The 16,457-nt window shown below is 39.4% G+C and overlaps 1 protein-coding gene across 1 annotated transcript in view; it reads right to left on the bottom strand.

The window, feature by feature from the left end:
• LOC126187901 (sodium/hydrogen exchanger 2-like) overlaps positions 1–16,457 on the bottom strand; it is a 260,348-nt gene that overhangs the window by 154,509 nt on the left and 89,382 nt on the right. The window contains exon 5 of the mRNA XM_049929251.1: positions 1,381–1,422. Within this exon, the coding sequence (XP_049785208.1) occupies positions 1,381–1,422 (42 nt within the window). The remainder of the gene's footprint in view (positions 1–1,380; positions 1,423–16,457) is intronic.

Genomic DNA, 16,457 nt, shown 5'->3' with positions numbered 1-16,457 from the left:
TCTACATAGAAGATTGCTTACAAAAACTTGTGCAGCCCTTCCTAAAATATTGCTTGTGTGGAGCCCGTATAAAATAGGACCAACAGAGGATACTAAGCATTTACAAAGAAGAGCTGCAAAAACATCTCAGGTTTGTTTGACTTGTGTGACTTTACAGACATGTGAAAAATTTTCCACTGCAGTTTGTAATACAGTACGTACTGTGTCCCTTGATCTTCTCTTAGTTTTGCATGATACTCTAGCTTTTTATGTAACACAGAGTGTAGAAGCATTTAATCCATTTAATAGCCTGATTTCTAAGGAAAACCATTTTCAGAGTAGCCTGTAACTATGTTACATGTTTTAGAATAGCCAAGTGCATTGTGGATTTATTTGTACACTGTATTTTTAAAATGTTTCTTCAAGACCTCATTTATTTTTTCCTTTGCAACTTGCTATTAAACATCAGCTGTTGACCATCATGATCTGAGAGATTATTAACTATAGGAATTACATCACAAATTTGCAATCTAAGTGCACCTATAACAAAGTGGTCAACAGCAGTAATGCTAGTATCTGTAACCTTGCTGCAAATTGTATGAGATGAGTTACATTGGATTTAATGACAAGGGGCTTAAGTATAATATAGAATATGTATGCTCTAAAAAGTTTAAATTACAAATCTCCACTTAGTATTACTTCGTTTTAAGTTTAATTCCCACACTTCATTCACAAATGGAATGGGAGAAAGCCTTAACATTAGGCACTGTGAAAAGTGCCCTCTGCCACAATTAGCAGAGATTCATAGATGATGTAAATGAAGATCAAAATTTTTATGATCCTATTGGGTTTTCTGTTTGTTTGGATTATAAAACATTATTAGGAAGTTAAAAATATTCTCTTTATATGAATAGTGTTTTATGTGAGAAACTAATGCTGGTTTAATGATAAAAACCTAGAAATGATAAGTGTTTGATGTGAAACAATAATACTGGTTTAATAATTAAAGCCTAGAAACAGGTCATAACAATTATTTTTTCTAATATATTATTAATCATTTGAAGTTCTTCTTTCTGGCATGATCATGTAATGTGAACTATAGATGTACATATATAATGGCACGAATTTTATGCCAAGGTGGATTCTAAGTTCCTTCTGATCATCAACTACTATTTACTGCAGTTCAGTTTCTAAAAAGAACTTCTGATTTAAAGTGTACTGAATGAATGCCCTATTTTTGTTTCAGTTCCCGAGTATGAACTGTTATTCATAATGTTATTGCTCTTGTAAAAATTATAATTACGTAAATTCAAGTAATATTATCAGAAATAGGTGTATATGATCTGAAACATAGTATATATAACATGTAAAGATCATGTAATGAATAATTAATGTACTCACTAAATGATTGCTCCAACCGTCACACCCACAACAATCATAAGGCTGAAAAAAACAGAAGCAGTTATTATATTTTTTGTTTATAATGTGTAAGAGAAAATCCTTACAAACATAACAAAAAACATATGATTAATATATTTACATTGATTACTCCATGTATAATTTGTTCATTGCTTTCATGTGGTGTACTGTTTCGAGGTCACTAATTTCAAGTGCAATAGTATAATTTTCACAAAAATAAGCCACCTGTGTTTCTTTTGTGTCATTATAGAATGTAATGCACATCTCTGTTCAGCAGGCAAGAATTTTCAGACTACCATCATATAAACATCAGTCTCCCAAAAATTTTGTAATTGATGAGATGCATCTACATTTGTAAAGTACATATGTTGTAAACAAATGTACTTATTTTCATGTTTCCAGGGAAGTTCTCAACAAAAACACATCTCTATTGTGTCCAAATCTGCTAAAGGAAAGAATGTGCATGTGACTACAGAGATTAATTTTAGGAGTCCAATACTGACAGATAAGGAACAATATTTTTAAGAAAGGGAACAAAATTTTTAACATAAAGTTGTCTCCTGAGATGTGTATTTTTCATTGCAGATGAAAATATTGTTATTCCCTCAGTTGCATAGTTGCATCATTGTTACAGATTGGATGTGCAATGAATTTAGTCAGCAGTGACTCAATACTGGACTGCAAGCAAACTGAGATGGTATTTGCCAAAGCCATTTGTATCAAAACCATCAACAGGTCCCTCAAATTTACTGAGAATTGTACCGAAATAGACCTTATTGCTTAAAATATAAAATTGTTACAGTATTTTTGAGTCCTTTAATATAAGGACTGGACAAGCAGACATTTTTCATTTCAAAATGTTGTCTACCTACACAAGTTCACCACAGGATCAACATAGCCCAGCTCTAACCAACACTTTTTCGCCTTTTTTCACACCAGATCTCCATTTGCTTTCTAGTTCACCTTTATCTCGCCCCATATATTTTTATATTTATTTTCATTTTCATTTCAGCCTCATGTTACACTTTCCACCTTCTAATACCATGTCACCCTCACAGCACCACCACAACGACCCCATTAAGTTTTATTTACATTCCCTCCGCAAACATGCCTTCATCCTAGCCAGATTACACTCCCATATTTTATTTTCTCAGGCTTGTCTGACATTTGGCATCATCCCCAAAGGCCTCACACTTAAAGTTCCCATCTCTGGCTGCAACCCTTCTTTCCATCAGTCCCTATACCAGTTCCAAACTGAACAATCCATTGCCCTCACCCACCTAATCCTTCACCTACATATCCACTCAGCCAATCAACACACCCGCCAACTCCTATCCTTAATAAAAGTCCTCAATCTTTCCTCTCCCACATCCACACCGGCTGTTCAGAGCATCCTCCTACAGGCCAACCGCAAATTAGAACAGCATGCCACCCTCCACCTTAAAAAACTATCCAATCTCCTGGTTTCCCACCTCCGGAAAGGCAACTCACTCACCCTTCACAACCTTTCCAGTAAACCTCAACCTCCTCTCATTGCACACAAACCCAGTCTCTCCCATCTACTCAATCTCCCACTTCCAGCTCCACTCCCTCCAAACCTTCAAAATTCCAATCAACACAATCTGGAACCACAACACCCCAATTCAGTAGTTAACCTTTCCTCCAAACCTCTCTCCCAATCCGAAACCTCTGTCCTATCCAAAGGCCTCACCTTCAGCCCCACTCCCAGATTCAACCAAACAGCCCTCGTCAAAGATTTACTGTCCTACACCCATACTCTCTGCTGGAAATATCACTTTGCCACGAAGAAAAATGATCTTAATCCTACTCCTAATGATCCAACTCCCCAAGACACTATCCAAATTGAACCCTGCCTGGAACAGTTCCATCCTCCGTCACAGCGGGACCCACCTCCTCTTCCTCAAAATCACCCTCTCCTAACCTTCCAGGAATTTCTGACTTCCAGTCTTGCCTCTCAATCCTTCTTAAAAAACCTTAATCCTAGTCCCAACATCACCACTGCTGAAGCCCAGGCTATCTGTGATCTGAAGGCTGACCGATCCATCGTCATTCTTCCGGTGGACAAGGGTTCCACGACTGTGGTACTTGATCGTCGGGAGCATGTGGCTGAGGGACTGCATCAGCTTTCAGGCAACACTACTTACAAAGTTTGCCAAGGTAATCCCATTCCTGATGTCCAGGCGGAGCTTCAAGGAATCCTCAGAACCTTAGGCCCCCTACAAAACCTTTCACCTGACTCCATCAACCTCCTGACCCCACCAACACCCCGCACCTCTACCTTCTACCTTCTTCCTAAAATTCACAAACCCAATCATCCGAGCCGTCCCATTGTAGCTGGTTACCAAGCCCCCACAGAATGCATCTCTGCCTACGTAGATCAACACCTTCAACCCATTACATGCAGTCTCCCATCCTTCATCAAAGACACCAACCACTTTCTCGAACGCCTGTAATCCCTACCCAGTCTGTTACCCCCAGAAACCATCCTTGTAACCATTGATGCCACTTCCTTATACACAAATATTCCGCATGTCCAGGGCCTCACTGCGATGGAGCACTTCCTTTCACGCCGATCACCTGCCACCCTACCTAAAACCTCTTTCCTCATTACCTTAGCCAGCTTCATCCTGACCCACAACTTCTTCACTTTTGAGGGCCAGACATACCAACAATTAAAGGGAACAGCCATGGGTACCAGGATGGCCCCCTCGTATGCCAACCTATTCATGGGTCGCTTAGAGGAAGCCTTCTTGGTTACCCAGGTCTGCCAACCCAAAGTTTGGTACAGATTTATTGATGACATTTTCATGATCTGGACTCACAGTGAAGAAGAACTCCAGAATTTCCTCTCCAACCTCAATTCCTTTGGTTCCATCAGATTCACCTGGTCCTACTCTAAATCCCATGGCACTTTCCTTGACGTAGACCTCCACCTGTCCAACGGGCAGCTTCACATGTCCGTCCACATCAAACCCACCAACAAGCAACAGTACTTCCATTATGACAGCTGCCACCCATTCCACATCAAACGGACCCTTCCCTACAGCCTAGGTCTTTGTGGCAAACGAATCTGCTCCAGTCCGGAATCCTTGAACCATTACACCAACAACCTGAAAACAGATTTCGCATCCCACAACTACCCTCCCGACCTGGTACAGAAGCAAATAACCAGAGCCACTTCCTCATCTCCTCAAACCCGGAACCTCCCACAGAAGAACCCCAAAAGTGCCCCACTTGTGACAGGATACTTTCCGGGACTGGATCAGACTCTGAATGTGGCTCTCCAGCAGGGATACGACTTCCTCAAATTCTGCCCTGAAATGAGATCCATCCTTCATGAAATCCTCTCCACTCCACCAAGAGTGTCTTTCCGCCGTCCACCTAACCTTCGTAACCTCTTAGTTCATTCCTATGAAATCCCCAAACCACCTTCCCTACCCTCTGGCTCCTACCCTTGTAACCGCCCCCGCTGTAAAACCTGTCCCATGCACCCTCCCACCACCACCTACTCCAGTCCTGTAACCCGGAAGGTGTACACGATCAAAGGCAGAGCCACGTGTGAAAGCATCCACGTGATTTACCAACTGACCTGCCTACACTGTGAAGCCTTCTATGTGGGAATGACCAGCAACAAGTCCATTCGCATGAATGGACACAGGCAGACAGTGTTTGCTGGTAATGAGGATCACCCTGTGGCTAAACATGCCTTGGTGCATGGCCAACACATCTTGGCACAGTGTTACACGGTCTGGGTTATCTGGATACTTCCCACTAACACCAACCTGTCAGAGCTCCGGAGATGGGAACTTGCCCTTCAGCATGTCCTCTCTTCTCGCTATCCGCCAGGCCTCAATCACCGCTAATTTCTAATTTCAATTTGCCGCCGCTCATACCTCACTTGTCTTTCAACAACATCTTTGCCTCTGTACTTCTGCCTCGACTGACATCTCTGCCCAAACTCTTTGCCTTTACAAATGTCTGCTTGTGTCTGTGTATGTGCGGATGTATATGTGTGTGTGTGTGCGAGTGTATACCTGTCCTTTTTTCCCCCTAAGGTAAGTCTTTCCGCTCCTGGGATTGGAATGAATCCTTACCCTCTCCCTTAAAACCCACATCCTCTCGTCTTTCCCTCTCCTTCCCTCTTTCCTGACGAAGCAACTGTTTGTTGCGAAAGCTTGAATTTTGTGTGTGTGGTTGTGTTTGTTTGTGTGTCTATCGACCTGTCAGCGCTTTTGTTTGGTAAGTCACATCATCTTTGTTTTTTTAATATATATATATATATAATAGAAGGAAACATTCCACGAAGGAAAAATATACCTAAAAACAAAGATGATGTGACTTACCAAATGAAAGTGCTGGCAGGTCGACAGACACACAAACGAACACAAACATACACACAAAATTCAAGCTTTCGCAACAAACTGTTGCCTCACCAGGAAAAAGGGAAGGAGAGGGAAAGACGAAAGGATGTGGGTTTTAAGGGAGAGGGTAAGGAGTCATTCCAGTCCCGGGAGCGGAAAGACTTACCTTAGGGGGAAAAAAGGACGGGTATACACTTGCACACACACACATATCCATCCACACATATACAGACACAAGCAGACATATTTAAAGACATATTTAAAGACAAATTTAAAGACAAAGAGTTTTAGTTTAAAGACAAAGAGTTTTGTCTTTAAATATGTCTGCTTGTGCTGTATATGTGTGGATGGATATGTGTGTGTGTGCAAGTGTATACCCGTCCTTTTTTCCCCCTAAGGTAAGTCTTTCCGCTCCCGGGACTGGAATGACTCCTTACCCTCTCCCTTAAAACCCACATCCTTTCGTCTTTCCCTCTCCTTCCCTCTTTCCTGATGAGGCAACAGTTTGTTGCGAAAGCTTGAATTTTGTGTGTATGTTTGTGTTCGTTTGTGTGTCTGTCGACCTGACGGCACTTTCATTTGGTAAGTCACATCATCTTTGTTTTTAGGTGTATATATATATATATATATATATATATATATATATATATATATATATATATATATATATATATATATATATAAAAAAAATAGAGGGAAACATTCCACGTGGGAAAGAATATATCTAAAAACAAAGATGATGTGACTTACCAAATGAAACCGCTGGCACGTCGATAGACACACAAACATACACACAAAATTCTGGCTTTTGCAACCAACGGCTGCTTCATCAGGAAAGAGGGAAGGTGAGGGAAAGACAAAAGGATGTGGGTTTTAAGGGAGAGGGTAAGGAGTTATTCCAATCCTGGGAGCGGAAAGACTTACCTTAGGGGGAAAAAAGGACGGGTATACACTTGCACACACACACATATCCATCCGCACATACACAGACACAAGCAGACATTTGTAAAGGCCTTTACAAATGTTTACTCTAGCTTGTCAATGGACAACTCCAAAATCTAGCTATTTTTCTTTCTTTTGTGTGTGCCTATCGACAATTCAGTGCTCCTTTTTTTCAGTGAGTGGTTTCCTTTAATCCAAAAAATGTATTACTTACCCAACATGGAAATCAATACTATGTGTAGCTCTTGGATCATGTCAAAGGAAAATGGCAAGTAAATTTTCCACCATGAAAAATGTTTGTGATTAGTAGATGACTAGTATCATGCCAATAGACTAATGGCATCACCAGTGTTGTGGACAGATAAACCTTAGAAGTCAATCAGTATGGGATGTCATGAACAACACAACAACATTAGTAAAGCAGAAGCCAACAAACTAACAGTAAATCCACAGGAATGGGGGGTTTTAGACAGATAAAACATTCAAATTCAAATTCAGCAGATTCCAAAAAAAAAATATTGAGCAGAGAGAGAGAGAAAGAGAGAGAGAGAGAGAGAGAAATATTGGGGGGGGGGGAGGGGGGAGGGGCAGATAGACCCTATCATAACCTCACTACCCACCCCTGCTGGACTACTGCTAACCTTTCAATATGTGTGAGGTTTCTACTTCTCATGAAGGAGTTAGCCCTAAAGCTGAATATTTCCAGCATTCTTTTTCTTTGTGCCTGTCTACAATTCAAGACTTCAGGATAATGTTGCACCCATTCAGATGTAGATACATCCACTGACTTGATTATAAGGGAGTCATAAGGCCACTGTATGCTCCCTTTAGGCAAGAGAACTCACAATTGTAGTAACTGGCCCTTGATATCCTGGATGTTGGCACTGTAATGGAATTGACATCTGAGCTGGTCATCTACATGTTCTATCAGGGACAGATTTTGGAATCTTGCTGGCCACAGAAGTACCTCAGCATTAGGCAGACAGTTCATAGAGACAAGTGCAATGTGTGGGCAAGCAGTGTCCTGTTGAAAAATGTCACATTGAAACTGTCACATGGACTCAGGATGTCCATTATGTATCACTGAGCTGTCAGAGTTCCCTCAGTCATAACCAACCATGACCTGACAACAAACCTGGTGGCTCCACATACTATGACATCAAGAGTAACACTGCTGTGCCTCACCAAAATATTGGAAGAGTGGGACATCTTCCCAGGTCACTACCATACCTACTGAGAGTGGTCATTCAGGGTAACACAGAACCATGCATTATCACTGAACACAACATGATGCCATTCATCAACTGTCCATGCTTCCTGGCCTTGGAACCACTCCAAGGACAGCAGTTTGTGTTATTGTGTTAGTGGCAGACTATGCACGGGTTGGTAATTCCCTAGACCAGCTGCTCTGCTGTTAGACTCCAACAAATGGTGTGGGATGATGCAGAATGTTGTTCTTGGGTGGCAGGAACAGATGTGAATGGGTTACAATGTTCTTGGTGCACAAACAGTGATCCTACCTTGTGGTGGTCAGATGTGCTCAGCTGGAACCTTGACAGCAAGTATGCCTGCCCTCACATATCATGCAGCATGTAGGGCCACTGTCACATCTGAGTGCCTCACAAATCTGGACACTGCATGATTCAACTGTTGGGCAAATGAAGATCGACAAAGAGGCACTTTTCAAAGTGTGTCAGGTACTGATAACGCTGTCTCACATGAGTAAGTGGCTTCTTTGTATGTTTCACAGTGACCACTCAATGCCTGACACTATTCATAGCTCTTTTATACCCTAATCAAGTCTGGTCACAACATTAACACAAACAATACAAATATACTCTGGTGGCTAGTTCATGTGTAGCAGAGACATCTACATCTACATGGTTACTCTGCAATTCACACTTAAGTGCCTGGCAGAGGGTTCATTGAACCATTTTCATATTACTTCTCTACCATTACTCTCTCAAATGGTGTGTAGGAAAAAGAAACACCTAAATCTTTCCGTTCGAGCTCTGATTTCTCTTACTTTATTATGATGATCATTTCTCCCTATGTAGGTGGGTGTCAACAAAAAATTTTCGTATTCAGAAGACAAAGTTGGTGATTGAAATTTCGTAAATAGATATCACTGCAAAGAAGACTGCCTTTGTTTCAGTGACTGCCACCCTAACTTGCGTATCATATCAGTGACACACTCACCCCTATTGCACAATAACACAAAACAAGCTGCCCTTCTTTGCACTTTTTCAATGTCCTCCGTCAATCCTACCTGGTAAGGATCCCACACTGCACAGCAATATTCCAGCAGAAGATGGACAAGTGTAATGTAGGCTGTCTCTTTAGTGGGTTTGTCGCATCTTCTAAGTGTTCTGCCAACAAAGCGCAGGTCTGTTTTGCCTTCCCCACAATATTATCATTGTGGTCTTTCCAATTTAATTTGCTCATAATTGTAATTTGTCTAATCATTTATATACCCATCAATAGTGTGGATTACTAAATAGCTTTATGTTATAGGCAGCTGCAGCTGAAGTAGTCGATATTTAACAAATCAACCACTTCCAACTGTATATGAAGCTTTATTTACAGGAACATAACCAGTTTCATGATATCAAATCATGTACATCTGAACAAGATACAATGCCTACAGTTGAGATTATGATCTAAAAAAAGAACACATATCCTAATAGTCTGAGCCATATGACAACCAATATAAAATTCTCACACATCAGTGAAACTTTAAGCCAGTAATATTGGAAGGAGGGGCCTCAATATTCTCAAAATAAAATGTTGATACCCACATGAAGCAGGACATCACAGATAAAATTCACCTGTTGAAAAACTGACATGTCAATACCACATTAACCCACAATGAAAAGAACAAAATAACAAATGACCCAGCTAGTAATATTGAAACCCTGATTGTTAAGAAAACTCAGATCATACCAGGAAACTATGGACAGCATCCCTCCAACTGCCTCGCCATGCAGGGCCACAATGCTAGTCAATGTACACACGTGTGTCACAGTGGAGGGCAGTAGCACTACCACACATGTAAATAGGGAAGTTCCAACCATTTTCCAAGTGTGTCCAAATATCATGTGAATGAGTGAGGCTCCCATTACACAATGAACTATGAAATATTATGCTACAAAAATGGATACAACAAAACTGACCAGATGCAAGAGTACATAACAACATACCCAGGATCAGTAACCGAGGAATAAAAAAAGCTATGAGAGTCTCCTTGGGAGATAATCAAAGCTGGATAATACATTGTAATGTCTTAACACCATTTGAGTATTAAGAGTGTGTTGAGGATATAGGTTTAGACTCCACATAGTTCATCTCTTCAAGAATGTTTAAGGTCTGCATCACTTCTTATCTGTGTAAGACTTTAGCTATACATGTTATGGAATGGCCAAACTCATGTAATTGGTTACTTAAACTAGACTTTGAATTCCTCAGACATTGGCATTATGTAAACCTAATGCCAAACCCTCTGTGAGCCTGCCCCATATACCTTGCAGGACAACTGTCACAACTGATTCGGTATGCTCCAGTAGCATTGTACTTTTCACAAACAAACTTATCTCTATGTAAAAGTCTTCAGCCAAGATTCTGTGGAATAAAGAATGCTGGCTTTATCTTTTTTGTCCTAAGCTTTTTGTCTACTTTTTGTGAAATTGTGCCAACTATGGTAACCAATGAAAGTCTGAGGAATATGAAGTCTGCTTTTATGTAACCAGTTTTGTGATTTTGGCCCTATGTAAAATGTGTAGCTAATAATTTAAAAGTCTTACCCAGAGAAGAAAAGGGGAAGACCTTAAACATTCTTGAAGAGATGGAAATTATGCTGAGTCTAAAGTTATGCCCTTGACACATCCTAAATAGACAGGTGGAGGTAAGAAATTACAACATACTATCCAAGGTTTGATTGTCTTTCAAGGATGTGGTCGGTTTGTGGGATTAAAGGGATCAGACTTTCAAGGATGTAATGTAATAGTTTTTTATTTTTATTTTTTTTATTTCTTAGTTATTCATCCTGGGTTTCATGTTATATGGTGTTGCAACTCATCCATTTTATTGTATCTATTTTTTATGGTGACATTTTGTAGTTTGTAGGGTAGTATTGTGTAACAGGGGCCTCATTCATTCCCATAATATTTGGACATGTGCAGAAATGTCTGGAACTTTCATCAATTATGTGTGTGGTGGCACTAGTGCCCTATACTGTGACACATATGATTACATTGACTAGCAACGTAGTCTTTTGTGGCAATGCAGTTGGAGGGATGCTATTCACCATTTCCTGGTATGATCTGAATTTTCTTAACAATTGGGCCTTCAACATTGATAACTGGGACTTTTTCTTATTCTGTCCTTTTCGTTGTAGGTTAATACTGTTCTAACATGTGTTTTTCAAATTGTGAATTTTATCTATGACAACCTGTTTGCTACAAGTATCAGTTTTTTATTTTGAGAAGACTGAGCCTCCTTCTTTCCCAAATTAAGAGTATAATATTTCACTGACAAGTGAGTGTTTCATACTGGTTGTCAGGTTAGTATAATAGGTGTCCACTTTTTGGATCATAATGTCAACTGTATGTTTAGTGTCTTGTTCAAATGTACACCTGAAGATGTGATTTGATATCATGAAATTGTTCATGTTCCAGTAAATAAAGGTTTACATATAGCTGAAAGTGGTTTATTTATCAAACGTGAATTAAGTGTATGTATCCAACCTTGTCTTCTAGATGCTTCACTTTTTTTCTGCATACATCCTGTATCTGGATGTGGTAATGTTAGTGGGAGAGGCTGGCTGGATGCCCTACTTTCCACCAGCCTTCCCTTCCCCTCAGGATGGAATCTGTGTACCCCATCATTGTGTGTCTGCCCCATATGAAAATATGTGAACGTTTTGAAAATGCTTGTGATTTATGTAACTGAGGTGAGACATGGGTACCAGCCCAGTATTCACCTAGTTGGAAGTGGCAAACCATCTAAAAGCCACATCCATGCTTGTCAGGACACCAATCATTATCATTGATCCTCTGGGTGGAATACTGGCTCCAAAAACTTAGATCATTAAATGAAAAAATGAGTACAAAATTTGCTGAATTTTGCCACAATCTGTAAATAATATTATATGGATCACCATATATACTACAACCTTATAGGTGTAGAACACAACATGGTGTTTACCAAGCTCCTCTCCCAGTGGCTTGTCAATTGCACCAGACCTTGTGAAGGCATTGCCAATTACACACTCAAAATTTTTTGCCATGATTTTCTTTTGTTCTCTATTTTTTGTTGTTGCTCCTACTGGAATATGTAATTATGATGATGTAACCTGCTACTGTGGTTTTTAAATGTAAAGATGTAATTGTGATTATTTCATTTTTCAATTGATAAATATGTTTCTTGCTTTTTAACTGTGAAAAAGTATCTAAATTTCTTTTTTGGTATATTATTAATTGCAAAAATGCTGCCGAGAATATTTATAAAGATTTATGTAATTTATGATAGTGATATAACATCTGTAGAGAGTGGACAGCAATAGACATATCAATAGTCGGACAGGGGATGTGTAGTTGAAGGTATGGTGGATGATGGGCCTGTGAAGCGTGTGAAGCGTGCGAGGGAAAATTATACTAGGTTTTTATGAAAAGCACCTGGAATTGTATGGACAGTGATACCAAACTATAAGAACATCAATTTGCTTTACCACTGTGGCACATAATGCCATCACTAGTGAACTTTAGGAGAAAATAAACTGGACTGTGAAGGTGCTGCTAATAAGATTTTGTTGTGACTGACACAAACAGTGCTTTTATGTGAATGAACTTTGCTGACATTGACTTTCAGGTGGTGGAACTGTTGTCTTTCACATCTTATCAAGCCATGAAAGTGGAGGCTTTAATGAACTGTGCAGTATATCTGACTTTCAATGACGTTACAGAAGTTTGACCTCTGAGAACAGAGTGGACATTGTTTATGGTGCGCATCACATAAAAGAACAATTCTATGAACTGTGTATTTGTGTCTATGGCTATATGAATGTGACAAACTGTGTAGTTATGGATGAAAGAATCACAGACAGTGCACAAAGTGTATAAAGAAACACTGTCTTCTTAATATGCTTTGCAAGAGGGGACATGTCAACAACGTTCACATACCAGCATCTTGTGGTTTGTTAATCACCACTGGGTTACTGATACAGCTGTGCAGTAACTTTGTTCACATTTTGCCAGAGAAGATGCCTGTGTCCTGCTCACACATCGTAACCCACTGACATTGTGCTGCCCAGTGCAACACTTCTTATGCAACAAAAAATTAAGATATTTTGCTGAACACTATTTCTTGATTTAAAAACTTTCTTTCTCTATTAAAAGTAGTAGAGTTATGTACTCTATTCAAATCAGTTCTTCACTTATTTATGTTTGCTCTCTGCTCTCTGCTATTGAAAATTAAAGTAGCGTTAGTGAACTAATAGTTGCATGGTAGTCATTGTTGAAACACCAGTAAATACAAATCTCATCCTCTCACTAGAACTATTTCTCCTTGCATCTCAAAATTATTGTAGCTGCATTAATTTCGGTGATTTTATGTATTGTTATGAGTATAGAATGTGACAGTGACTGAAAAAAGCATTTTTTCATGAAATATGGCTACACGTGCAAATTACAGTGACCACCCTAATTGCCTGAGATCCAACCAATGACATAAAAGCTGTTATTTCACCATTTTTACATTTCCTGCTGTGAGCACAAATCATATATGTCATGTGGTGTCCTGCAGTTGGCAGGAAAGAACTAGTGATCAAGTTTGAACACACTTCATTATAACTATTGTAAAATGCCTTCTAGGCATGCATCAATTTCCACACTCAAGAACAATTACTCAAGAATATTACTCTGCAGAATTACAAAAGTTGTATCTACTAAAGGCTACAGTGAGTATCTACTATGCTACAGCTGGCAGCCAGAGCTGTCCTAGCTGTAGGTACACACTGCTGGTCTGACTTTGTTGGCGTGCTTATAATGCCGATTCAGCGGAGTGCTACTCATAGTCACATTAGTTACAATTGGTGGATCTCTGTCAAATGGCTTTTCATGAAGTGGTTCAGTGTTTATGTGGAAAATCTGTTGTTGTTTGCATCTACTGGTGATGTTTCAATCTGAGCTGTTGAAGGGAGGTTGGCAGCCCAACTCACTTGTTTGTTGTGCAGGGCCTATAACTGATAAGGGGCCACCATGACATGTCAGTTGTCAAAACACATGGGGAATGTTTACACAGTACTAAAAGCTTTGATTTTGTATTGCTATGAGTCGTAGTATTAAGTGATGCTGGTTGTACTCAAAAGTGGGTAGATGCATGGCGAATCCCCACAGTGTTCATGTAATTATTAACAGAGTTGTCACCTTTTCTAAGTTCTGTCAGATAATGTCTTTGATGTTTTTGAAGTTTTGGAGGGTAGGTACACAATATTGTTGACTCAGGCTATTTTCAGTGCAGTTTCTCTTAAACATTCAGTTTTTCAGTTCATAAATAAAGTGGGATTGTGACCAGTTGAGAAGTATAACAAATAGTTTGGCTTTCCAACTAGAATTTTGGGTGACTTCACAGTTCAGATTTTGATAATTATTTTTCCTATGGAGTGAGGTCATTATATATGGCACTGTGTTGTGACAGGACAGTGTTTTAGTAAAACCATCCTTTTGAATCTGTCAGCCGTAGTATCAGAGTTTGAAATTTGGAGGGGAAAAATTGTATTGTTTTGTTTTGTGTGGGTTTCTTTTTGTAGACAAAATTACAATCAAAGAGGATGAGTGCATAGCTAGTTTCAAGGTGTGGGAAAGTGAGCAAGGAGAAAATAAAGAAGAAGAGTTTGTTATGGAAAATGCATATAAAGGATTAGATATTAAAGTGAAACCAGGTGCTAGCAGAGGTGAAAGGAGTGAAAGAAGGAACAGATAAAGGGCAGAAGGAAAATGAGGGATGAGGTGAAAGAAATCAGAGAAGGGATGGAAAAGAGACAAGAGATGAAATAAATGAAAGAAGGTTTACAGAAAGGATGAAGGAAGGGATGGAAAAGGGCAGAAAGAAATAAAGAAAATAAAAAAGGGCAGGAGGAAATGAAAGAGGGGCTGAAACAGTTAGATGAAAAATTCAGTCAAAGATTGAAAGACTTCAAGAAAGCATTGGAAACAGGTTAGAAAGGAAGGTGTCTGAGGTCAAGTTAGATCTGGGCAAAGATTTTGCAAAGTTCAAAGATGATATTAAAGAGATGTTTAAAGAGACAGAATTTGAGTTACAGGAGAAACAAAAAACATTGAGGTTGAGGTAAAGGGAAAGGTAGAATGCTTGGATAAAAATGTTGAAGATCAAGCTAATGAGTTTAAACAAGGGAGAACTGAAGTGAAAGAGAATTGTGACAAAATTTTCAAAGAATATAGCCAAAAGACTGAGGCCAAAGTGGAGCAAATTAATGAGACCACTACTGTGAATGAAAGTATAGTGGGGACTAGAAAAGCCAGTAGAAGATAGGAATTTTACAGCTTCATCTGTAGTAGTGCATGTGAGAGATGGCAGTAGTTTTAATAATATATTGATTGACCCTAGGAATAATGTGAATCCTGTGTCTTTCATAAACAGTCTAAATAGTCAGTTTACTGTAGAGTGGATAGAGAAAGATAAATTGAGGAGAGCTACTGCTAGTCTAAAAGGTGAAAGTTTGCATTGGAGAGCTGATGCACCTGATACACCTGATAAATATGAAACTTTTGAGGAATTTTGAATCAGCTTTTCTGAGAGAGTACTGGTCCAAAGAGAAACAAAGTGGTGTTATTGAAGGCTTTAAGAAGGCCCCACAGTATGATAGGAGAAATAGAGAGAGTAAGCAAGAGTACTGTGAAACGTGGATCAATAAATTGAAACACTTGGATGGTACTTGGAGTGATAGGTATACAATAGAGATTTTAATAGGGAAGTTACCCCCTTACAAAAGGTGTTTATTGATAGGGCATAATAATAATAATAATAATGTGAAAGACTTTCTGAATAGAGTGAGGGATGTAGACCGATGGCAGACAAATTGTTCATTTCGTGAAAACAGAGATTATGAGTGGTACCAAGGAAACAGAGAACAGACTAACAGACCGAATCAAATAAATATGTCAGGTAGAGGAAGTTTTAGGGGTAACAGTAGAGGTCAGGAAATAAGGGGAGAATTTCATCCGAGAAACAGTATCCCGCAACAGTGAGAGCCCATTCTGGGGCAGTTCACATATTGGGGCCCACTAATATGGCAAGTTGCCACAATGAGGCAAGGTGGCTAGTAGTTTTTAATGACACTAGTAATGCTAGTGGAGATGACAGAAGGTGTAGAGGTCAGAACTTGGTGATTGAAGAGACAGTGGCTGAAGTTGGTTATAGGAGGAACAAGGCATCAGTAGGTTCTTGTATGGAGATGTTTTCCCATGTGTATGATGGTGTAAGGGAATATGAAGAGATGCAGGGAAGTAAAAGAGAAGATAATTGCCACTGGGCTACTGATAAAGCTGTGCAGAAAATTTGTTAACATTTCGCCAGAGAAGCTTAATGAGCTCAGGACACTAACCAGCCGACATCGTGCTGCCCAGTGCAATGCTTCTTATGCAACTTAAAGTTAAGATATTTTGCTGAATGCTATTCCCTGATTTAAAAGGTTCTTTCTCTATTAAAAGTAGTAGAGTT

This window comes from Schistocerca cancellata, chromosome 5 (assembly GCF_023864275.1).
Source record: "Schistocerca cancellata isolate TAMUIC-IGC-003103 chromosome 5, iqSchCanc2.1, whole genome shotgun sequence".
Taxonomy (NCBI): domain Eukaryota; kingdom Metazoa; phylum Arthropoda; class Insecta; order Orthoptera; family Acrididae; genus Schistocerca; species Schistocerca cancellata.
Note: the sequence above shows the minus strand (reverse complement) of the source record. Positions and strands in the feature narration are given on the sequence as shown.